Raw genomic sequence first — 25,904 nt, forward strand, 5'->3', positions numbered from 1 at the left:
TACCCCTTGTCCTATCACAACAGGCCTTGCTATAAAAAGTCTGTCCCCATCTTTCTTATAAGCCCCCTTTAAGGACTGAATAAGGCTGCAATAAGGTCTCCCCGCAGCCTTCTCTTCTCCAGGCTGAACAACCCCAACTCTCTCAGCCTTTCCTCACAGGAGAGGTGTTCCATCCCTTTGATCATTTTTGTGGCCCTCCTATGGACTCACTCCAACAGCTCCATGGCCTTCTTGTGCTGAGGACCCCAGAGCTGGGTGCAGTGCTCCAGGTGGGGTCTCACCAGAGCAGAGCAGAGGGGCAGAATCACCTCCCTCAACCTGCTGGCCACGCTGCTTTTGATGCAGCCCAGGGTACGGTTGGCCTTCTGGGCTGTGAGCGCACATTGCTGGCTCATGTCCAGCTTTTCATCCACCAGTATCCCAAGTCCTTCTCTGCAGGGCTGCTCTCAATCCCTTCATCCCCCAGCCTGTATTGATACCAGGGGTTGCCCTGACCCAGGTGCAGGACCTTGCACTTGGCCTTATTGAACCTCTTGAGGTTCACATGGGCCCACTTCTCAAGCTTGTGCATGTCCCCCTGGATGGCATCCTGTCCCTCAGGCGTGTCAACCGCACCACTCAGCTTGGTGTCATCTGCAAACTTGCTGAGGGTGCACTCGATCCCACTGTCTCTGTCATTGATTAAGATATTAAACAGTACTGGTCCCAATACAGACCCCTGAGGGACACCACTTGTCACTGATCTCCATCTGGAAATTGGGTCATTGACCGCTACCCTCTGGATGCAACTATCCAACCAATTCCTCATCCACCGAACAGTCCACCCATCAAATCCATATCTCTCCAATTTAGAGAGAAGGATGTTGTGGAGGACCGTGTCAAAGGCCTTCAGAAGTACAGATAGATGACATCCGTAGCTCTTCCCTTGTCCACTGATGTAGTCACTCCATCACAGAAGGCCACTAGGTTGGTCAGGCAGGATTTCCCCTTGGTGAAGCCATGCTGGCTGTCTCAAATCACCTCCCTGTCCTCCATGTGCCTTAGCATAGCTCCTAGGAGGTCTGTTCCATGATCTTCCCAGGCACAGAGGTGAGGCTGACAGGTCGGTAGTTCCCAGGGTCTTCCTTTCTACCCTTTTCAAAAATGGGTGCAATGTTTCCCTTTTCCCAGTCACCAGGGACTTCACCTGACTGCCGTGCCTTTTCAAATATCATGGAGAGTGGCTTGGCAACTACATCAGCCAATTCCCTCAGGAGTCTGGGATGCATCTTGTCAGGTCCCAGAGACTTAAGTCTGTTCAGGTTCCTCAGGTGGTCATGAACCTGATCTTCTCTTACAGTGGGAGGCACTTTGCTCCCCCAGTCCCTGTCTTGCGGTCCCTCCACTTGAGAGTTGTGGGAAGAGAGACTGCCAGTGAAGACTGAGGCAAAAAAGTTGTTGAGTACCTCAGCCTTAGTTTGTGTTAATTCTGTTTTGACCATGTAATGAAAACAACTCTCCTATACATTATGCTGAAAGCTGAGTACATAATGTATCAAAATGTGGTTTTAAACCGGCAAGACTGTTGGAAAATAGACCAGCCGTGTGCAACAGAGCATTGCCTCCTGCCTAGTTGGGACCGGAGGACTTCTTTGGGAAGAGGCTCTGTGATGGACAGATAAAGCGCTGCTGTTACCTTGCTGCAGAATTCACAGTCCTCTTCACAAAGGAGTTTGTGTTTGATTTTTGCAGAGCAGCAAACGTGTATAAGCAGAGAATTTGGTCATGATTCCATTCATGTTTCTCACCCAGCGTTCCTTTGCTAAAAGGGAAGTCCAGCTGTCTTAAAGAAATTTGTGCAGGTAAAGCTCACAAATATCGCTGGATTTGCAAATAGCATGTGAATTTGTTCTTGGATTTACAAGTAGCATGTGTTGATGAATACTAATTCATCTTTCCACAAAAAAGATTATGAAAATCTGAGTTGTCTCATGAAACTTGGCCTTCAAACCTAAAATCAAGTTATTGAAGACAGTCAAGAAATTTTAAGATTTAAGGTGGTATGTGATATGTTTGTGAATAGGCAAACTTAACTCAGTCATTTCCTAACAGCTTAGTACTTGATTTAACCCCAGTAATGTTGTTTTTAAGGTACATTTTACGTATACAATTTTGTAGAGAGATACTGATCTAGAATGCAGAGCAGAGTTTGCTTCCAAGCAGAGTTTGGAGAACGGCACGGCGTAGGTGAGGATGCAGTGTTTTAGGGTGATATGGGAAAGCTGGGGAGCCACCAGAAGGAAGAGCCCCTTGAATTGTGTTTGAGGGTAGGAGCAGAATGAGAGTCAGCAAAAGGTCTGAGGGAAGAACGTACCTTACGCTGCTGGCCCAGGGCAAAAAGAGTGATTTCCATGGAACTGCGGATCCGAGACCATCAGTACCATTTGGTTGTTTAGGTTTACAAGGAGAAACTGTTTAAGCAAGGAAAAGGCTCCTGTGAACTCCTCTTCCAAGAGAGCAGCTCATGCTGCTGTTTGATTATAGAGGTCACGCACAAGGATGACACGCAAGCCATTTACGTGCTAGGCAGAATTTGAAATTGCGTCCTTGCTGGATTAGCGTTGCTTGATGTGTCCTTCCCTACAACATCACCTTCTGGAGACCAAGTTCTTCAGTCTTTTCAACAAGTTTATTTTATATCCAGTCCTAAAATGGAGGAGATGAGTGGAAACAGTTTAAAGATCCCCTGCTTGCTTCAGGCTGTCCTTGGGCCACTTCTCAGGTGTGGATGGACTTGTGCAAATCTGCCTTGAGTGGACTGGAGCTAATCCAGGATTGCACAGGAGCAGAACGTGATGCCTTTGCTTCGCTCACTTACAACAGAAGCACCATATGCATTTCCCCGCACCCAGCAGCCGTGCACGTGGTTCCTGTATGGCAAGAAAGGGCCAGCAAGGCAGACGTGTCCTCTCTTTCACCCCCGCTCAGAGCTGGCTACCTCCTGCCCATGCAGCAAGATATGCTTTGGGATCTGTGCAGCTCCTCCTAGAACAGCTGTAGCAAGATTAAATTTTAAAAATTCCCCTTTTCCCTCGCCCATAGTGGGTCACTTTGTCTTCCCCCTTCCTTTTCATCTTAATTACATCAGGAGGGGGTAATCTGCCAAATGCAACCCCTGAGACTCCCTACGTTCCAGGAGGATTACCACAAACCTGATTACAGTGGCATGAGAGCCCCACGAACCCAGGTTGTGGGCACTATGGAGGAATCTTACCATCAATCTAAGGCATCTAGGAAGATTTCCAGTGCGCACCTACGTATTCTGACAAGATCTCTTATACATTGGCTGGGGATTACAAGCAATTCACACTGAAGACTACTGTTGGCACATTTTCTGTGTGCCAGAGCTTTAAACTATTGAAAAATGCAAAATATGTATCTAGCAAGATTTCCAAAAGTGCCCTTTAAAACAAAACAAAAAAAAAGGCAATTCTAGACTCAGTTCTTTTTTAACTTTCTGGCTCTGTCTGTATAAAGCAGCCACCACAATATTGCTGCCAGGAGAGGTATGTTTTTATTACACAGCTGGGCTTTAGCTTGCTATCGAAGGTGAAACCCAATCTACAGTAGCCTAATTTCACTGAAGAAAAAACAAGACTATTTTATTGTTAAAAATCCCTTTGGAAATACCTCAGCAATTTTATTTTGTGAAACAAATAATTAAACAAAAAGTATAATTTTGCTTTAGGGTGTTGTGAGGACAAGTGATTAATATTTGTAAACGTCTCCATGAAAATCATTCAGGTTACAAGACTGTATTTCACCACAAAACAAGGCCAGAACAATTAGAGATTCACGGAGCAAACACCCAGCTCTTCACAGGGGAAAAAAAATAACTTTGTCCGACCTGTTCCAGGGTGAAGGGTTATACTGTCCGGGCTCTCAGAGCACAGAGGAAGGGTCCCAGCACGTGCAGTCCCCAGAAGTGTAGGACCGAGCCGAAGGCAGTGAGCCCTGCTAAGGGCAGGGTATTAAGCTCAGCTGTACATTAGCACAATTAAGCAGTCTCCAGACTGGCACCAGCTTGAAGCCAGCCTGCAAAATACCTTGTAAACATACCTTCAGAAAGAGCTCTTCCTGCAGTATCGTGTTGTGGAGAGGGTACAGCTTCTCTCCATCCCTTCTCCAGGCCAACGGGGAATCTCATTTCTGCCAGCAGGTTCCTTCAGACCAGAGTCTTCCCCAAGAGGGAGCACTGAAGCCCTTCTTTCAGAAGCAGCTGCTGGTAGTTTGAGGATGGCGTGCAGAAAACCAGTCATACACATAACCAAAATTCTTACGTCAACAACGGCAACAAAAAAGCCACCAAAAACCCCTCAAACACCTTCCTCCCTGCCCCCTTCCCACAGACAAAACACACTGAGGAACGTTAGGGCCTAGTGCTGGGGCTTTCAACTTATAAACTGTGAATTTCATAAGTTCTAAGGGGAGGAGGAGGATTGAGAAGGGGAACAGAGGTGGCAGGAAAAGTATCAAGGAAAGCAAAATCATTTACCTGATTCAGAAGTCTACAGCTACGGATTTTTCAAGTGATCTACAACTCCACTGGAAAGCAATAGACCTTTTGGCTTTTGACCTCCTGCTTACTGTTTTAGCTGAAAAAAACTTTCACTAAAAATTATTTCGTCCTTTGAAATAATGACAAAACATGTCATTTCCCCAGCAAAAGTTTTATATATTAGAGGAGTTAGTCTTTTTAGTTAAAAAGAAAAATCTAACAAGGACACATCACGCAAATAGGGCTCTCTGTTCTGCACGGGCACAACGGTGTTCTGACCCCATTTGCTGTTATGGGGCTGCAGAGTCCATACATCAATTTTTTACACCCAGCTGCAGGGTATCCAAAACAGCCTTAATCAGAGGCTTCCCCAGACTCTTTTGGCAGAACAGGTAACTGGATTTGTTCTGATTTTTAATAACTTGCATTGTGGCTATGCATCCCTTTGTGTGCCTAGGAAGCGCCGTAGCCAGCTTAAAGCATCAGGGTTCATTCGGGGATCTGCTTGATAGACAAACCCACCACAAAGGAGAGGATTGAAACAGACCTCTTTAATTTGGCAAGTGTCGTTTGGAGGTGCAGAGCAGGAATAAACCTGATCCAGTTCCCTGAAAATGAAATGCAAAAGGCTGGGGCTGCAGAGGGTCAGGCATTCCAGAAGCTCAAACAATCCAGATTTCCCCTTTCAAATTTTGTGGGTTGGCTTTACTTACTTATGAGACTGAATTGCTAATGAAATTAATTAGAAGCATCATAAGTTGGTCATCCCAAGAGTATTTCTACTTGAAGCAGTCATTAATTATTATGACTAGGATTGTCTGTCCTTCTATTTATAGGCTGGCCATGGGCAACACTGACTGTTCTCGGGTTCCTGTACTGCTATTCTCACGTTGGAATCGAATGGGAGCAAACGTACGCTGTGAATTAGGAATGATGCAGAACGATGATTTTTAAGACAGGTTGATGGCTTTTCTACACTGGATATCCTATCTGCAGAAGGATGCGCTGGACCCAAGTATTTGGTTAATGTGTTAAAACCAAAAGCACATGTAATTGATTCTGGATTGGGAATGCAGGAATTGAACCAGAAACACTGATGGGCTATGGCTGGGTATGGGGAGAAATTATGAAGCATTTTGAATTATGTTATTTTTATAAAACAGCATCTCTGTGACGCTGTGTACATTGGAAGCATGCATCTCAGAATAGTTATTTTATATATGTTGAAGATTGTACTTGTTTCTTCCAATGTTTGCTGCCTATTTTGAGATATTGAAGAAAAAAATTTTTCCTACCTTGCAGAATTCACGAAGCCCAATGTCTCTCAGCCTCTGTCCAGGGGCACACAGGGCTGTGCCCTGCACTTACATTACTCCATGGAGGGCATGGTGCTCATCAGTTCTTCTTGATTGCTTTCTGATAATGTTGGAACTTTCTTGCTGTTCTCACTGACTGCAGTAGTTCAGCCTTAAGCTACTTTTCTACCTACTGTAGCAAAGTCTGCTTTTTCTCTTTAATGTCTTCATTTAAAATTTTGCCTTTAAAACAACACCTGTTTTTTGGTAGTCTTAGGAATGGTTTTATTTGTTTCTTTAAAAAGAGCGAGTGGGGAGGCAGGTCTTTTCTTAAGGAACAGCTTTTCTTTTTAATCAAATATGACCTTACAGCTCCTTGGGCTTTAAGTGCTCTCTGCCTTGTGTTAGAGCTAAAGCATATAATATTACCGTTATTATGGGGCAAATCCCACCTTCAAGGGAACTGTTTAGTCTGCCTCTTCTATTTTTCTGTTACGAAAGGAGATAACCCAGGTCTGGGTGAATGGTAAATCTGTTCAGTCTGCTTCATTCTCTGGTGTCCAGGCAATCAGCTCCTGCAATGTTAAAGACACCCTAGGAGTAGCATTTTAAGACCTTTACAAAAACCAGAATGGTCCAATACAGTGGCACCGAATTAGTCAGAGCTCCATGTCCTTTGCCCACAGCCAGACCTGTTACAGCAGCATCTTTGCCAAAAGACCAGGTTGCCCAGAGCTGGGAAGGTCCTGCCTGCAAGCGCTGGGGCTGTGGGAGTGCTCCAGCACGTGCTGTTTTCTGAGGGAAAGGGAGACCCTACTCACGTCTGGCACAAGGAGTGTCTCCCAAGCTGTTATTTTTTAAACCGATATTGAAAAGCAGCCAGAAGACCTTTAGTCTTTCTAAAGGTAGAATTTGCCCCTACGCCTGGCAAAAGGCCACCAGTCCTGGAGAGGCCTTCTTCCAAGAAGAGCTTCCTGCACCCAAAGCAGGAGGACTCCTCTCAAAACTTGTTCCATGCCCCTCGGCAGCCATTTCGGAGGCACAGTTAGCGTCCTTCTGTCCATCACTCCTGCAGCTTCAGCCAAGTCTTATATAGCTTATCCCTTCAACAAGAAATTCAGTCCCTGAGATAGGCTTCAGCTTAGTGCCTGCATTTCTGATGTTTCTGCTGCTCAGAACTATGGCAGCCTTGTTTTTTCCCTTCATTTATTCCTGAAGAAATAAGGGCAGAGGTTTCAGCTCTCTACCCATCCAGAGACTAAGCCCATCTCTTGCTGTTTCAAAGCAGAATCTCCAGCCCTTTATGTTTAAGGAAAGATTCCCTCCCCACCCCTGCATGCGAATGCTGTGATTTCCGCTGGAAGTCGTTTCTAGGAGATACCATGGGCTGTTGAAAATAAGACTTACCTGGAATGCTGCCTGGCTAGAGACATGGCTCTCCTGATTGACTTACGATGATTGCAGGGATCCTCTCAGCCACAAAGAAGTATATTGCCCTCAGCCTCTGAATTTACTGAAAGGATCTGAGATTGGCCTCCATTTTGCAGTAAAACTGAGCCAAAGGCAAGAACTTCCTCAAACTTAACTCCAGCTTTGTAATTAAGTGAAATTAGCATTGGAGCAAAAAGTCATGACTCTGTTCTTCAGTCTTATCGATTACCATTATTACATGAAAAGAGGGGCTACTAAGTGATTAGATCCCAATTTGTATGCATGCAAAACTTCCTACTCCAATATAAAAGTGACCTTGAAGCTCATCTAGAGTATGCTTATTTCTGAAGCAAAATTGTTTTATATTTTTTTTCAGTGCTTTATACATCTTTCATAATTTTGTATCCTTTTCTGCTTCTATAAATAAAGCTGAAACTGACTGTTGGCTTGAGAACTGTGTCTTAGAGAGCTACGGTTTGCTGTAAGAAAAATAAGCGCTCCACTGCTGTGAAGAAACACCACTGCGCACTGGAAGCCTGCAGGAGGGGTGCAGTGCAGACTGGTCACTTTTATCCCTTTTGTGCACCACATGGAGCATGCGTTCCCTAATGGTGTGAGTTTAAGAAGCAAATACACCTTTTGTAGATCAGTTAAGGCGAGACTTCAGCATGTGAAGCTTCTGAGAATGGTCACCAAGAGTAGTATGCGAGTAAAATGGTGCTTCCTGGTCCAGAGTCAGAAGTATGAAGTGTGCTTGCACAATTTAAGCAATAGATACTATTTCTTATAGTTTAAATATTTATCGTATGAGAAATAAATAGATTTCCTTCACTCTTTGTCTTTCCAGAGGTTCTTTGTCCTGCTACTTTGAAATATGTACTTTAAGAACAAGCCCACTCACAAAGTTTCTGCTCCGTCCACCAGTAAGCAAGGCATGGGGCACGCTTGGTCAGACAGACAGCTCTGTTAACAGCTCAGGCTGTGCCTGAAGCACTTTAAATGTATGTAGTCAGTTATACCTTCAGCTTGGATTGGAGGCATATTCCTTAGCATGACCAGAGAATTGACTCTTCATTATCATGTGGCACCTAATGTAATTTAAATTACGTGGTAGCCAGAAGTGCCATCCTCCACTCAAGTCCTCAGTGACAGCCCAAGAGGGGTGGGAGCTTACAGACGCCTGGAAGAGACTGAAGTAGACACGCCACTTACCGAAAAAAAAAAATATAGGTGAGGGGAGGAGGAGAAGGAGACTTCCAAACACTGGGGAAAAGCTGGTTAAGGGACCTAGGAAACAGCTGACAAAGACAGAAATTGCCACAGTAAGACATTGGCCATTTTGAACCGAAGGGGAGGCACTTCTGGTGTGGTGCGTGGGGCGTTGGGGACACTACTGCTGATAGACCCTAGAAGTCACAAGTGTGCAGTGACCAAAAAAACCCAAAACCAGTGGCTCTGAAACTGTGCTGGACAGACACGTGATGTCTGCTGACAAAAACAGTTTACAAATGATTCTGAGAAACTGCCTACACAACTAGCAAGCAGAGCGTATCGCAATATATGGCTTTAATGGCTACCACAGAGCTGTAGTAATCAAGTGGCTCTCGCACACACACGCATGCTTCCCCTAACCCCCTCCTTGGCTAACAGAGCCCTCCCAGCCATCATTATTGCTGCGGACGGTATAGTTACGCTAAGTGGCTCGCTCTTTAATTCTGCATTGAAGAGAGGGCGAGCGAGGCTTTGCTCATGTATCTCTTTCACATCGGAGAGCTAGAAGCAGCTTAGTTGGAATAACCAGCTTACCACAGGTCAGAAGAAAAACAGCTTAACTACGAAAACCTGCAGCAATTTTGTTATTAGGCATAGCAATAACACAGTGCCTCTCTGTTCTCTTGTGCACCCGCTTAATTTCCTCCACCGCTGCTAACCCTTGAGCCGGTTGCAGCTCACACTTGCTAAGGAGAGGCTTGCCTTCCTCAGGCATGCTGGCATGATTTTCCTCAAGGAGCTGTGAAGAGCGAGGAGATTGCTATGCACGGTCTGTCACAGCTTCTCCTGCCGCCCTTTATAGTCATCCTCCCCACCCCGCGTAGCGCTGCCCGTTATTGCTTTGCAAAATAACTCTCTCAGCACACAGCCACTTGTTAGTCAAGGCGTATATTTTAATCCTGCAGGGACAGCTGAAATACTGCTCGCAGCAAAACCTGTGAAGAACTCAGAGGCTGCAACACCTTTGAGGAATAAGGGGAAATCTGCATTACAATAGATCGTTTCTTGTATTAAGGGACCTCTGAGAGCCACCCTAGAGTAGTGGGTGTCTCTGCCGACCCCCTGCAGACACGGCATGCACAGGGGTGTTGTGTGCACGTGCACCGAATTCAGCAGTTTCACCCATAGCTGCTTGTGGAGCGGGTCCTTCCCTAGTTGTATGTAAAAGGAAGAATGAAGACAACTATTTTTTCTGAGATTTCCACTTTCAGCAAATGCAGTCATGTCAGGCACAGGTTCCTGCCAGAGCACCTGAGAACAAGCCGAGTCCCAGCTGCGAAGCTCCTGAACTTACTGCAGATGCACCAACTCGGCTCAGGCGTCCCAAGCCTGGGGGCAAGCACTGTCAGCTCTAAGCTTGAGAGGCTTTCAGGGATGCCACCAATGCCCAGGAGAGCAAAAGGAAAAGAAAATGTCTAACAACAGATCTGACCCATCTACTTTAGGCTGAGCTGAAGAGTGTCAATGCCCAACTTTCAGACAACCTCGGCGCGTCTCCATTTGGGGCAGCTCCCACAAGCTTTATCAACCTAAGTCCTCCAGCCGCACGTTGGCATCGCTGGCCTTGGAGACTACTGCTCCAAGAGGAAACAGGCACGTATGCTCAGTGCCCAACACAGATAATGACAGGATGAAAACTACGTGGCAGCATTAGTCAAGGGAATCGAACATACTAACAGATACTCGAAAAACCCCTCATTCCTTATGCTGGGAGTCACAAAGGTCTGGGTGAGAGCAGGTTAAGCTATCGTCAGGATTTAACAGGCAAATTTTGACCACAAGCTAGGCTGCACCACCTTTCACCATATCCAGGGCCAGTTTGGTCTAAGTGTAAATAACCCTAGGTTATTTACCTGAGGTTATTTACCTAAAGGTACCTGCGTACCAGCGTACCTTTATGGGCTACCTGTGGCGTACGCCTTCCCCAGCAGCAGTCAGACTACAGGTAATAACAGTGCATCACCAGCTACAGGGATTTAAGAAAAACGTTACATATGGTTGGGTAGCTGAAGTGAATCATTGCTGACAGGTGCATCAGCCAACCACTGAAAAATTAAAGTTTACTGAAGAAATAATACAGAAACATAACTTTGGTTATGACCTGTGAAGTTTAAATTGTATTAGCACTCCCTCTAGAGCTGATCTTTCTTGACAAAATTAATTAATTTTTATGGACCACAGAACTTCCATCCCTGCACTAGTGCACTTGAGTTTCCAAAATTAGGTGGCAAAAATAGAACAACTGGAAATGATCCTAGAAGACCGGAAACATCTACACTGTTGGTAAGTGAATTTAAAAGGCAAGTCTTAGGGGAAAAAAGAAGATCCAGCTGATTTTTTTCAGACTGCTGCTGGAAGGGTTAAGGTTGTTTTAAGGGCCCAGGTATGTGGGAGGGTTACTTTATAGGAAGCCAAACTGCAGAGATAAAAATAAGCATTTATAAGCCAGTTCTTTAAATGATGTTACTGGTAATTTATAGTTATGGGTTTCTTTACTCTTGTGGTGGTAGTTTTGTGCTGAGGTGGTAGTTTATGCTGAAATTGCAGCTAATAACATTCATTTGGTCACATCTCTGCTCCAGGCTACTTCAGGAATCTCTCAGCTGCCTTCCCCCACCTCTTGGCATCCTGCCTCAAGGCCACCCCTTGGTCAGGTTCGGTTCTCATGACAGTGCTGCAAACACAGTGAGGGCATGGCCTGGGTCCTGTCTCGGCAAACACCTGCCCGGGACCAGGCTGCCTAACCAGCGAGCCCAACACTTGCCTAGCCCCACTGCTGCCTGCCGGGGCCTCTGGTGTGTGCAGAGCTGTGGCTTGCGGAGGTAAATAACTCCCCTTTAGTGCCCTCCCCACGTGTGGCCTTACCCTGGGCTCCATGCTAAAACGCCACCCAGCAGCACCAACACCCAGCCCGCCCGGGGCTTCACTTCACCAGCCCATCGCCACAGACCCGTTGGGAACGTGCTACGAAATGCCAAAACACAGAGGAGAACGAACCATGGAGAAAACCCTCTACAGGACTCGGAGACCCAGGACCCTTCAGCACAGGACCTTCTGACTGCACCTCCTCCCAGCCTGGCAACAAATGTAAGGGTTTGGGGAAACCAAGTGTTTTTAACCCCTTCAAGCCCCAGGCAGGTTTTGAGCCCCCGGCACTCCAGCCAGCGATATCCCAGGTCACCAGGGATGTGTGAGCAAGTGAGCTCTGGCTCCTAAACTCAAAGCTTGTCAGCTGCGGCATCTCTTGACCCACACTTCGCACTCCACTGCTGGTACCATCAGCCCAGACTTTAGCAAGCTTTGCTCAGGTTACCTGTTCTCAGAGTTCCTCAATCTGATCGAATCCTGACAAACATTGCTTGGTAAAAATACGAGACCTACAAAGGATCTTCGGTCTGTGAAGATGTCCTGCTTGCCTTATGGTTATGCCAATAACCACTGACACCAACAACAACTGCAAGTTTAGTATGAGCCCTGACATGGTATAAGGGTTTAAAAAGCATGACAGTCATTGAAAATACAGTAGCGTACTGCTTTTGGAGTGCTTGGAGGCTATGAACTGCTTATTACTTAATGCTGGTTGAGGAAACTTCCGTTTTAAGAAAAATGACATTTTCATAATAATAAGGTTTCCAAGCCAAATCTTTAAAACTTTACGGCTGCTGGCAGTAACACAAGGGTACCCTATAACACTGGCAGACACAGCTTAGGCAGGGTGAAGTCTCTCACAGCTCCTTCCAGAAGACAGCCACGCTCCGCTAATGAAACGACAGCAGCTGCCTGGCAGACGGTAACTCGGGGGCTAGAGCCCTTTATAAGCCCCAGCCCAAGGAGCTTCCTGGGCAGTCAGTCCCACCAGCTCTTGTGCCAGTATTGTACTGTCATTCAGCCACTCCTGCTCCCTGCCGTCTGCCCCCTTGGTGGCTTTGCAGACTGCACTCTCACCCTCTCAGCCTTTGTTTTCCGAGGCTTTCCTCAGATACTTCCCTGAGACACAGCTAGGTTTCCTCCATAACCGATTTTCCTGGACAAAGGAAATGCAGCAGATTCAACCCACCGGGACAGATATCCAAGGCTGTACTTTGGCTCCACGATACGCTGCTTCCATTTACTGCCACAACCTTAGACTCTTCTACCGACACCTGGTCTATCCCTGAGGTCAGAGCAACCAGCCTGCAGCTTCTCAGCACGCCTGCCTACAGCTGCTTTATTTGCTGCTCACAGATGAGACGTGCGCACCCCCATTTTACAGAGCCATTTACAGTTCTTGTTGCCGGAACTGTAATTTCATGCAGTAGTTCATGCACAGTTTATGCACACTTTCCTAAAGGGTGCTTTCTTTTCAATTTAGCTTTCAGCCAGACTGTTTATATTTCTGTCTCCACAGTTCCAATAGCCAGGTTGAAAATGGCTGCATGTGCAGTATTATCATCCGAAAGGAAAACCAAAACAAATACTTTATTTTGACTTGGGGCTACATACGGATTATCTTAGCCCTCTTTCCTATCCTCACGCCACAGCTAAGAACTTTCAATAAATTTTCCTGTTATCGTCAGTTCTTCTAAAATACCTTCTGCTTAACCGTAAAACTCACAAAAAAAGATTGCCGGAGAAGTTTGAAAGCAATCTGTATTTTCCTTCCCTGTGAGCCACTGCTTGCAGGGAACCATTTCTTGTTGAGCTCTCTTGGTCCTATTGCTGAGCACGCAGTAGCTCCCAGGTTTAATACTGCACTCGGTGTGCTGCTGCTGCTTAGCGTTCCCCCCGCCGGTAACCCCTGCTGAAGAAGAGGCCGTAGTCCTCCTTTTCTAGAAAATCCACACGTGTAATGGATACTGCAGCACAGTTTTGTTTCTCCACGAGTTGTGTATTTCAGCTAGGAGAACGGGGGTGTGGAGGCAAATACCCATACCAAAGCTTGTCCCCCTCGGATTTGCACGCACAAACTGCAGTGACATTTGCAGGGGCTACGTGTCCCCCCAGGCAGGCATTAACAGCAAAGCTGTACCTTCGCCTCATTCCTCACCCACCTGAACAGAAACACGGTCAAGGAAAATACTACAAGTGAACAAAGCTTAAAAAAAAACCTCAACAAAAATAAAAGAAAAACTGTGGAGAACAACAAAAGTGTGTCGTCTCAAAAGCAAACTCTTGGAGGTTGCTCACGCGCTCCTGCCTCCATCAGTACCAGGTGGGATTTTTAGCACAAAAGGTTGAGTTGCTCATGACAGATGAACCTGCCAAAGTTAAGCTTGTTTTAAACCTACACCTGTGCCATGGGGCAGCTTAAATTTGCACTTGGCTGTGCTACATGAGGGCTTGAACTTGATTAGGAAGGGGGAATAGGAACAGAAGAGAAAGAGAAAAGGGAAAAAAAAAAAAGACAAGGCTTGAGCATGTGTATTTTGCAGATACGGCTGTGCACGAGCACCTTCATATCTGCCTCTGACAGACATGTTAGGAGTTCAGTTACTCTAATGCTGCCTTTGGATCTCTCACAGGTTTTTACCCCTTTCCTGCCTTTCAGGAACAGGACAGGTCATTCCCCCCAGCTTCCACGTACCGCCACTGAGGTTCACAGAATCACAGAATTGCACAGGTTGGAAAAGACCTTCAAGATCATTGAGTCCAACCGTAAAAGGTTGTGGTGAATTAGAATGAAAGGAGCAAAAATGCAACCCTCTAGGTGCAAAATATTGGTATTTGCTGATATTCTTCATACGCTATATGCCTGTTGCAATGAAACCCCTCACACCACTGGCAGTAATAAGTACCATAGCAACACCGCATCCTTCTCAGCGTTTCCCAGTTGGATCTGCAGCCTTACTAACCACCCTACCTCAGTGGAGCACAAGGGAAGCACAGAAAGCAGCTCATCAGCCAAGATCTCCTCAAGCCTCAGTGCCCACCGTGGCTGGGCAGGTTGGAGCGTAGTGGCCGTCTCTCGCTAAGCGAGGGGGCCGATGGCCACTAGGCTCATTGCTCCCCCCAGGTTTTGGCGGGCTGTCCTGAGCGTCTGCCCCCGCCAGGCAGATGCATTGCCGGCACGCACTGAACAGAAGCAGTTTTGATGTTCCTTTAGTGATGGCAGGAGCAAATAAACGACATTGCTATTGCACACGTGTGAGAGGGAGTAGATTCGCTGCAATTCAGTCCCACAGGTTCTCACAGCACAGAAGAGCTGGTTTATGCTGGTCATATTTACTTCAATGCAAAAAAGCATTGGAGCCTGAGCGCTTCTGACCTCAACAGAGCTACTAAAATGCACCACAGGGCAATTAAAGAACCCCCATTACCAAATGCAAAATTCAAAACCACGTAAGCAACACCCAGCTCCCCACAAGCCAACACGTCGCAGACTGCCCCGGGAGTCATTGCTGCTGCCCCTGCAGCCGAGCGCCCTGGGGCCACAGACCCGGGCAGGTAAAGCCCCCACTTCCCCGGGACCCCCACATCCCCGGGGGTCCCCAGCAGCCGCCACACATGCGGCAGTGTAGAAGCAAGGAAGGCTACGTGGGGTGCGGGCCCTCTGCCAGCCGGTACTACCAGCAAGGGGCTCCTTCATCATTACACACGCTCCAACCCAGAGCTCTCCTCTGGCTACGCACCTTCAGTATTCTTGTAGGCGCTGCACACTAACTCGTAATAAAACAGAAGCAGCAATACCTGCAGTTATTGCTGGGAGAGGTCAGACGCCACAGTGCACCCCCATGGTTTAGAAACCTTTAGTCCCTGCTCTCAACATGCCCCCAGGTGCAGTGAATGAGGAGCAGGGGCTGGCGCAGGTGAAGGGGGCCGCTCGCTGCCGCTGCTCAGCTGAGCCCAGGCCTGACGAGCCAGCATGTGGCACATGGAAGTTTTGCAATTTGTCACACAAATCTGGGCAAAAAGTGCTGTAGTTTATAACCTGTGGTTTGAAATGCTGTGGGGCTGACGAGGGGATGGAAGCTGGGATGGGAAACATTGTGTGGGCAATGCTATCCCTCTCTGCACTAATTTAAGCTTGCAGCACAACCAGGGAGGCTGCTAAGGATGCAGGAAAAGCCTGACCAAAGAAAATAATGAAAGTTCAGAAAATGAGAACAACCGCCTCTAGAGACGTCAAAAAAATAAAGTACATTGCCTTCACTATGGTAATTCTCCCTTTTCTAATAGGTATAGGGAACACTGCATATAACATTAGGCAAAAGAAAGCTGGATTTTCATACTGGCCAATGAAACAATACTAGCGACTGGAGAGCCTGTCACGCCACATACTACAGTGGATGCAGAAATGATGTTAAAAATAGCTCCTCCCTGTGCTCCTTGGCTGCTCTCAGTACACTTTAGCCTCAGCTCCGCAGTCTGGAAGCTTATGCTTTATTGCTGTTCTTTTGAAGACGAGATTCACAATCCCATGAAGTGTCTTAATACAGGTGACAGCCATGTTCACCAGACCCTCAAACGAGAGGATGGAGAATGAACCACAAAAATGCGTGCGAAGCTCACGGGGTCTAGGCCGACGTCCTGAAGACTAAAACTTTGTATACACGTCCGGAGCGGCTGCTAGCCCGCAGGAACGGCTGCTGGCCCGCAGGAACGGCCGCTGTGCGTGATCCTGTCCCGTACGCCCGTCCTGACCTGAAGGGATCTCCCTTTCCCATCATGGGAAACCTGGTTATGGATTTCTTTGCTGAGGTAGCCAACAAAGTCGTATTCATTGCTGCCTGTTGCAGGAGCATCACTGGCAGGTGACACAGTACTAGGGGCTTCCTTCCTCTTGTTTTTGTCTTCATGTAGGTCCATGGTAAGGTCACCTTCTTCTGCAGCAGATGACGGGCCAGTAGAAGCCTCATTGATCTCTAGTACTCTGGTTTCCAGAAATTTTGTAATAGTTCTCAGATACTGCAACAGTGAACACAGTCTAAAACACAGACCGACTACAGCCACCCTCGGGCTATCAGTCAATCAGTCATTTCCGACAGGTCACAGCCAGTCCTCTGGTCATCTCGTTCCTGCTCAGCAGACACCTGGCCCAGACTGGAGTCCACATGTGGGACACTGCGTGGGGTGCCAGGATATTCACTTTACAGAACACCTGAGTTCAGTTCGCAGTGACCCTGGCAGTGTAAATCCCGACTGTACACAGCAGACAGAAAGCTGAGGAAACAACCTGAACTGTTTATGACCAAAACAGTAATATAAATCTTCTCTACTGGTAACACTCGAGATGATACAAAACAACAGCAACAAAATGGCTAGCCAGAAGTTCTAGAGAGTACCTGAAAATCTCCCTGTTGATCTTACAAGCTCATATTCAACACACAGAAAAGCACACCAAAGCAACTGTAATGTATAAAATAGTTTATTAATTACTATAATAAATAAAATTAAACTTTTTTTTTTACAAATATTATTTGTGCTTGTTTAAAAATGTTGAATAGGGATATCGTTAATGTAGGTGGCTGCATTTGTAACTGAAACATTCCCAGACAGTGCGTATACATACATACATACATACACACACCGTCTATCTACTGGCAGCTGCTTTGCTGACCACAAAAATAGTATCTACTCGTTCTCTTTTTCTAGTCATGCTTCATTGAGCAAAGTGACAAATGCAAAGAAAAAGAACCAAGAGTTTTTGGTGGATTTCTGAAAGGATAAAAACAAGTGAAGTACATTGAAAAGCGCCAAAGCAACTGCATTAACTGCATATCAATAAAGTGTCCATGCAGTGGTGGCTAAATACTGAAACGCAGACAGGTCTCCAACAGATGTACAAATATTGATTGTATGTAGGTACAATAATATAACACATTCATTAGAAAACTTGGTATTTCTTTATGTAGCAGTTCATCCTGATACAAGATTATTGAACTTCTTTCATCTACAGCTAAAATGATTCTTTTTCTACGTTAGTGGTCACAGATTCAGTGGGAAGAAGAAAAAAAACCCATGAGCCTTTCAGAACAGTTACTGAAAACCCCGAGCTGTTTTGTTAATGTTAGGCATTTAGATCCAGTTACAGAGATGTTCTGGGATTACACATCAAATATGTTTACACAACACTCAACAATCAGCTTGAAACAAATTACAGTCGCAGGTAAATTCACGTTAGCTTTGTCAAACTGAAAAAAAAATCTTGGAAACAAACACTTCCGCGATATGACGGGTTGGCTCCCTGATATACAAAAGTGTTTAGACAATAGTTACGCCTCTTTGTTTTGTGAGGGGAGAGGGCTATTGGAGTAATTCATTGTCCTAATAAGAAGGCAATAAGTGCAGAAAGAAATGTGATTACCAGCAAGTGATTTCCATTAGATTTAGAAAGCTAATCAAAGTGCTTCATCTTTAGGCAACACTGTAAATACTACAGAACATTAAGAAGGAAGGAGAATGAAGTCACAGTTTGAATTATATCACTTATGAAAGGGTCTTAAGGCTAAATGTTGGATATATCTTATTGCAAAAAGCTTTATTTTTATTTAATTGAATCAATGCTTGCCACAACAATGTGGTCAAAACTATGTCAGATTGGAGGATACAGTAACCTACTGTGCCTCACCTCAAATTGCTGGAGCTTCCCCTGCACGGGACTCTCTCTAAAAGGTTTGTCTTAATGAATCTGACGTGCAGCTGAAACAGAGACTTTCTTATTGCCAGTACACCCACAGGAGACTACGTGGAAATGAGGAATTCAGTAGAAGATGCTTTTCACCACCTAACACCAGGACAAGAAAGCAGAGGTGCAGCGACGATGTGCTACCCTGCCCATGAGAAGAAGGATAGGCTCAGCACCTTTGAGACAGCCCCTGGTACCAAGAAAAAGAAATCCATTTATTCCACCATCCTTCTTGCAGGAGAAGCCACAAGAAGCACGACCAGGGCAGCTTGGCTTCAGAGATACTGTGAGCAACAGATAGTGGCTTATGAGCCTTATTCCCACCAAGTGTGATACAACATGTTTCCAATTTCACATGTATTTCTGTCTCCTGACCATCACAACGCTTGCCAGATCTTCTCTCAGTCACAATATTCGCCAGGCTAACAGCATAAAGTCGAGGCCAACTAGAGAAACCAAAGGTCATGGCCTTCAAAGTTCAACAGTTAACAAACAAGATACTAACTAGGACAGTTAGTGGATGTCTACTGGGAAGATTTAAGCTCCCTTCTTGAACTGGAATCGTTAAATGAGGGATGTGCTTTTACTTAACAAAAATGCAATCCATAGACTTATCTATACATAGATATTATATATATGTGTGTATGTACACGCATCTGCACAAGTGTAATCATACACGTTGTTTATATAGCAAAGACAAATCATGTATTAAATTCTTTCACAGACTGGTTAAGAGTGATTGAAAATATATCACCAGATATTCACAGTAAATATCTTGTTCGGTTCATTAAAGTGAAGTACTGTAGAAGCAGAACATCACCTTCGAAGCTGTTAAACAGGGTGTTCGCTGGGATTCAGGGCAGCACTGTGAAAGAGATTTAAAGCAAGAATGGTGTTTTTAAAAGTATACAGGTAATACCAGACAGAAGTAAATGTATCTGAACACGGCAGGGGTGAGGGTTGGGTTTTGCTTTTTTAATCCTGTGCTGCATATCGGTATTCCTTCTAACAGTTTAAGCAGGAACTTCTAGAAGTTCCCGTTTTACCAAACCATAACCCAGGCTCTTTCTCTGAACTACCTGCTTTTGACTGAAATCTAATTCCATCGTATAGTAAAATGGAACAAACCATCTCTTTTAGATTAATGCAGATTATTTAGCAGGTTGTTAAATGGCAGAAGCACTATGCCAGAACGTAGTTAAAACTGAGGCCTTTTTGTTTTTTCTTTTTTTCTTATAGTATGTACAAGCACTTGCTTGTTAAGGGGCAGAGTCTCATGTTCAGAGATCATTCATTGCTAAGCTGAAAAATAATTCAAGTGAAAAGGCTTGCCCAACATGTAGAGTGAAAGAAAAGAAAAAGGAAAAGCTGACAACTAAAATGAAAGAACAAGTAACAATCACGGTGGGTACAGATGGCGTCCAGCCGTAGGCATCTAAGTGTAAGGCTCAATGGAGAAAGATTTGTAACGCCGTGCTTTCAATCACTCTCTAAAGGAGAAGCGCTGCATCTGCGGAGCCTGGGCACCACAGCCCAGGTCCAAATTAGGCTGAGGTTCAAAGGAGTGACGTCCCACAGCGGGCAAGGTTTGCCGTTTGCTCATTTTAACCACTCGGTGGCCCAGGGAATCCAAAGACCAAAGCTCATCCTACATAGTATATTTTTTTCAAATTCTCTCACAACATATACAGGTTACTGAGGGATGATGCAGTCTCCTACAACTAGTTTTAGTGCCTGCCAGTTCATAAAATCATAATAAAGTGGGTCTGATCTCAGTTACAGCTGTGCAAATCTGCATGCTGTTGACCGCTGCGGGTGCTGACCTGGAGCAGACACCCTAAAGGTGTTGTTGTGAGGAGCAGAGTTTCTCTGGAGTTTCATGACCGTAACAAAATCAAATTTGGCCATAATCTTCAAAGACATTACATTTTAAGCATAATTCCAAAGTATATTACAATCTTTGAAGGCTTTACAAATGGATTATAAATGGCTTTATAGGCCTTTACGAGAGCCTCATAAAAGCCTTAAAAATGGACTCGGTGCTGCACCCACCCGTTGTCCAACAGGGTGTGCAGGAGTACAGCATCATACTGAACTGCAGGCCCCACTAGACGTACCCCCAGCAAAGGGGGACTTGGGCTCCTTTAGTCACAAGTGTGGCTAATTACGGGGCTTCTAGGGCTGCCCCTGCCGGGACTCCAGACCTGGGCAACGGGCAACACCAGAATAACCTTTAGCATATCCCTGAGGGCACATAAAAATACCACTGAGAAGCAGCAACTCAGTATCGGCAACAAAGGGCCAGGTAACCCGCAACTGCACAGTTAATTCTATGTCTGCGCTGCAATGCTGGAGATACTAGGCACGTACTTTCGAGTTTATAAACATTTCCTCCCTCATCCACCTGGGATAAGCTAATTTCCACGTTTGTTCAACTGCAGGTAGGTGGGTGACACTTTGACAAAGTGCTTGCTAAGTTCAGCAAGACTTTCAGCCTTTCAGAAATTTTCTGAAGAAAACCTAGTTTCAGGAACATAACACTGATGAGGAGTTTGCCTGGATTAGGAAACTGGCTCCAAGTCAGTCTCTAAAACCTTGCTGGAACTTTTGGGCATCAGTTGTAAATCCTTGTATATCAGTACACCTGTGGTTTACTTAGGCATACTTTCATTATCCAATGAATTTACTGACTGAGGAGACTAGAAAGAAAAAAACCATTCAACAGCTTCTAACTGAAACCATTGCTGTATGGATTTCTTATGGCACTCATGCCATAGCTGTTACAGGTAACTGTTGCCACGTACAGTGAATAATGCACCAAACACACAGGGTGACTTTGGTCAAAGAGAGCCTTCCTCAGTACTGCGTGTCTGCAGCGCGTAACTGTAAAAGACACCAGTTACCACTGGAAAAACCTAAACATGGAACCAGAAATAAATTAAGGAAATGGCGCCTTGGTTTCAGAGCAAGTCACCTCCCTAATGCCTTTTCTTGAGGGAGGGAAAAAGTAACCTACAGATTTGATCCCGACAGCTGTTTCTCAGGAGTATTTTAATCCCTGGGTAAGAGTTTACAATCTGTGGGCACTTCCACATCGAACCACGGTGTAAGACCCTTGGAAGCCGATCCCAAACCAGCTGCCTCTGGACCTGGAAATGGTGGTGGTGTGCTCGGAACAGTCAGCATCTTTGAGAGCAGGGCAGTTACCGCAGGAAGAGATACCAAAAACACACTGACTCCAAGACCTGAGCTAGTAGCTTTGCACAGCACGGCCTCACCACTGTGCCGGTTCCTCAGTGGACCTCACACTTCCCCAGGGATGTCTGACACAGTTCTGCATTGCGCTGTGCAAGCATCAGGCCAGCAGAAACCCTTTCAAATGGGTCGTTTTCCTTGCCTCTGCCCTACTTAACATGAGCAAAAATCTTCCCCAAAATGTTTTTTGTAAATGACTTAGTACCGTGGAAAAAGAATGAGACCGAACTACTCCCATGCTGTGCTAAGACGTATTGCCATTAAAAATGAAAACCCCAAAAAGTGTTGCACCGTGCTTCTGAGCTCTAACCTACTGTTAAATAGTGAACGTACTGGATCAGTGGAGACAATATACTGTGAATATACACCTATATCCCAAGGTGATAACCCAAGCCATGATACCAGCTATGCTACCCTACCTAATGAATAATGAACAGTAGTTTTGGTAAAGTGCTTCAATCTTCCTCCAAAAAAAGTTATGAAAATATAAGTTTTGGAAACATCTCCTTCTTTAAGAAGCAGATCTTTTTGTTTCCTTGCTACAATAGCACTTGTATACAGTAAGCACTGTACTTCTACCTCTACTATCCATTTGCTTACTAGCTAGAATAGATCAGGAACAACACATCTGGATGTAGAGGAAAATGCCACAATCTAAAATCTTTAAAAGTTCTGTGAAAGCCTTTGGCTACAATGAACATTATCAAAACAGAAACTTCTGCATAATAGTTTTACAAGAATTAAAAGAGCAGATTCATAGCAAAAAAAGGACATAAATGCCACAGTATATTTTCACGGGGAGGCAAATCTGAAGGACCTGTTACTGATGTTCACGGTACGTTGTGCAGTGCGCTGTGCTCAGGTACACTGCACACCCAACCGTCTGTCCTCCAGCAGCTGGAGTTAAAAGCAAAGGTAGCACTATTCAAAGACATCTGAGACACATGTTAAGTTTTTGAAAACCAGTATCCTTGACTCAGTGAATGAGAAGGTGGAAGATCCCATTTATTAACAGACCTGAAATATTGTGGCTATTGGTGAGGATGTTGTTAAGTGTAATTGCTTTAGGAATATCTCAGTTTGCAAATAAAACGTCCAATTTTTTCATCTTTTTAGCCCTCCCTTGACAACCCAAAAATAACTTCGGTACCGAGTAGCACATGTTCCATTGAAATGGCATACACGTCTCCTACTGCTCTTTGCATTATTACAGATATATGAAAATATACTGTGACATTTAACATGCTGTACAGGTGACTGAGACCGTGGCAGCAGCAGCAGCAAAAAAACCCCCACCAAACGCTGAAAACATAAGCACCCTGGCAAGTGCTTAGGCAAAACCCGAGCTAACGACGTAAGGCATGCTCCAAAAACCTCAGAGGTCACCTGGGGCTCACGGGGACGGCTGCTGCTGTCAGAATTCTTATTCCAACATCCCGAGGGAGAGGGGGGAAGCGGGGGGGAATGGGCACCAATGGAGAAAAGAAAAACTTTAGAAACTGTACCCTTGCTGTCAAAAAGGCTTCAGAGTCAGCTGCCATCTTGACATGAGGTTGCAGTTCCTGTTACCGTACCTTTTTAGACACAGGGAACATGCTTAGTGAACTGGTGCCTCACTCGTTTTCAAGAAAGATTAAATTTAAAATGTTAGGGGGGCTGTTGGTTGGTTGGTTGGTTGGTTTTTAAAAAGAAACACCTCAGCTAGCTCCAAACATGTCTTTTTCTGATTCTGGAGACTGGGGCCTTGATATTTCAAACAACTCCTGTGGCGACTGGGAGCTTCTTCTTGAGGTTAATATCCTAAGTATCTCAGTGAGCTGTTTTTCTATATTGGTCATTTTTGTGTTTAAAGCCTTGATGTCCTCTTTCAACTCGTGTTTCACTTCTAGCATGGTGGCCTGAAGAGTCTGTTCTGGGATGGGATAAAAGGAATGCTTGACCTCGGTGAGGACCGGGCTGCGGTCCTGCGGGCTTCTTGTCTCCCCAACGTTATCCAAGCGCAAGTCACTTTTTGTAATGCCACTATCACAAGAGTCTGTCTTCTTCAGGGTAGCTTCTCCTGAAGCTTTAGTTCTCTCTGGTAAAGTCTCCATGGACTCTGCTTTAGAGACCTTGTTCCAGTCTTCACCTTTCCCACAGGCGTCTTTGAATTTGGCCCAGCCTTTTCGTCGGGGGTAGTCCCCTGACACTTTGCATCCTGCGTAGTCCGATGTCGGGGCCTGCAGCTTTGCCTGGTCAGATGCCCCAGATGTTGAAGCGGACTGGTACGACACAGGGGTCGCCGGACTCTCCCGTACAGTCACAACGCTGGCTTTGACCACCGAGCGGGCAGAGGAATGCTCCCCTAAAACATTGCCCTTCTCCACGTCCAGGTCATCTGGATCTCTGCCCCTCTCTGCTGCGAGCCGCGCTTCCTTCTGCTGCCTGAACCTCTGGAACAGCCGGCGGACCGGGTGGTCCGGGGGTAAAATCAGAGGCGCTTCGTTCTTCCTCTTCATTCTCTCCTCTTCTTCACGTTTGACATCGCTAATTTTCCGGAACACAATCTACAGGGGGAAAGAGATTTCACTCTGTGATTAACTGCACATTCGTAAGGGGGAAAAGTTGTAGAGAATGAATTATTTGAAAGAATTTATTTTAACTGACGAATGCACCACCTCTGCACATTTATAGCAACATTTTCAAGTGTCTTATCTTGTGTGGAACGTGGCTTATTATTTAAGAGCATACACCGTCTGTCTTACAACACCAGAAAGAAAAAAAAAGAAGAAAAATATTTCTCCAGTTCTGAGGGGTCAGCAAGGCAGTGCCATTGTAAATATAATGATCCCAGGAAGTTACTTGCTCTATTTTGTGTTAAAAGTGACTTCTTATATTTGTTTTCCTGTCTCTGTGGTTTAGCACCAAGTTTCTAATATTACAAAGAGCCATTCCCATGTCTTACAGCAGTCTCATCCCAGAGCTCACTCACTACATGCCACGCAAAAGGTCTGATATTGTTTTAGTGCAGCTTGGCCACTAATGGGGTCGGTACAGCAGAGACTACTCTGGACTCTCCAGCAGCAGTTTGCAAAGTGCTTCTTGCCCTCCCTTCCCTCCCACACCCTCGTGTAGAAGCAACTTGCAGTTTAGGGATGAGGCAAAGCTCAAGTCAGTCCCACAGTCAAGGGTACAAGGACAGTGGGGAACGGGCTCTGCAAGACATGGGGAAGCTGTTCTACAGATTCTGCAGAATTTGTTGTCTTGATTACTACAGAAGCTTGAAGAGCTTCACGTCTTGATTTATTTCGTTATTTCTGTGGAAAAGGGGACATTTTTGCACAAAGAAACATTAATTTTCCATCTACCCTCCTAATTATATCTTCCTGAGCCTGTAGGGTAAGCGATCTCTGTGGGAGCAGCCCAAGGGTCTGATGGTACTGATGAAAGCCTCACAGTGCCCCCACACAACCCTGAAGCACAGCCAGGCAATGTTTCTTCCCTGGACTTCATGGCAACACGCTCTCTTCATAAACTCCATGCGTTTTACTCTGGTATTGGTATTTTCCAGGCAAAAAACCTCCCGTGTGGTATTAACGGAGAACCAGTAAGTAGTCTGGTTTGAAAACGGGAGGTCCCCTAAGCTGAAGTTTTCAATACAGAGTATAAAAGATGTAGCCCCCAGCTTCTACTGAACACTGATACCTAATCTCTTAAGCTGCTTTGGGGAAAATCCACTCAAAGTCCTTACACTGCATGCAGAAATAACTTTCAGACACAAATCATTATTAGGAATGTGTAAATAAACCCATCCCTCTGTTGCAGACAGATATAAATTAAACTAAACTTAATAAGCACTGCTTCACTGGCACACACAAAATGCATGTTTCTCCTGACTCCAATGCTTCTTGACAGCTTTGTCATTGCGAAGCAGGGAAAAAACATCTTAACACTGCGTCTTTGGAAGGAAGACGTTGTCAGACTTGGCAGCATTTCCCAAATACAAAAGAATAAAATTAGCAGGAAGGATATTTTATTTCCAAGCTGCAATTAGGAAACTAAATGTGAGATAAGAATGAGAAAACAGGGTACTTGACAGTATCTTTTTTTTCCCCAGGAAACTCAGTCTGCAGTGAGCTCAGTAGAAAGCGGACAAAGCCGCGTAACCCTTAGAAGTGAAAGAATAGCACTTACTCACTGGGAAGGGAGAATCAATACAATGCTCCGGGCTAATGGCTTCCCACACACTGGCAGTCCCCCGCTTTAATTGAAGGAAGAGTGTCAGCCCGGCGTTAGGGCGGCTGCCCGGCACACTCTGCTGGAGCCCGGTGATGCCAGGCAGGGTCTCAGGGGGTCACTCCAGCAGGGGGCTGAGCCTGGCTCTGGGGGCACAAAGCCCCCAGCAAGCCAAGGCAACTATAAGCCAGGTCCATTTGTCTCTGCAAGCTGCTGTGTCCCCAGGCCCCCTCCTCTCCTGGAGCCTGCGTGTTTGGCGCTGGTGTGGACATCCACATCCCGCACGGCACTGTGC

General features: G+C 45.6%; 2 protein-coding genes across 6 annotated transcripts in view; one reads left to right on the forward strand and one right to left on the reverse strand.

Moving 5' to 3' along the window:
- The window catches only part of HHAT (hedgehog acyltransferase), a 163,831-nt gene extending 156,128 nt beyond the window's left edge, over positions 1-7,703 (forward strand). For all 4 annotated transcript variants that reach the window (XM_072856859.1, XM_072856858.1, XM_072856856.1 and 1 more), the window contains one exon: positions 5,374-7,703. In XM_072856859.1, coding sequence (XP_072712960.1) covers positions 5,374-5,465 — 92 coding nt within the window. In that variant the 3' untranslated portion in view covers positions 5,466-7,703. The remainder of the gene's footprint in view (positions 1-5,373) is intronic.
- Positions 7,704-16,941: 9,238 nt separating this feature from the next.
- KCNH1 (potassium voltage-gated channel subfamily H member 1) overlaps positions 16,942-25,904 on the reverse strand; it is a 194,557-nt gene continuing 185,594 nt past the window's right edge. For both annotated transcript variants that reach the window (XM_072856861.1, XM_072856860.1), the window contains one exon: positions 16,942-23,940. In XM_072856861.1, the coding sequence (XP_072712962.1) occupies positions 23,092-23,940 (849 nt within the window). In that variant the 3' untranslated portion in view covers positions 16,942-23,091. The remainder of the gene's footprint in view (positions 23,941-25,904) is intronic.

The sequence above is a fragment of the Ciconia boyciana genome, chromosome 3, assembly GCF_034638445.1.
Source record: "Ciconia boyciana chromosome 3, ASM3463844v1, whole genome shotgun sequence".
Taxonomy (NCBI): Eukaryota; Metazoa; Chordata; class Aves; order Ciconiiformes; family Ciconiidae; genus Ciconia; species Ciconia boyciana.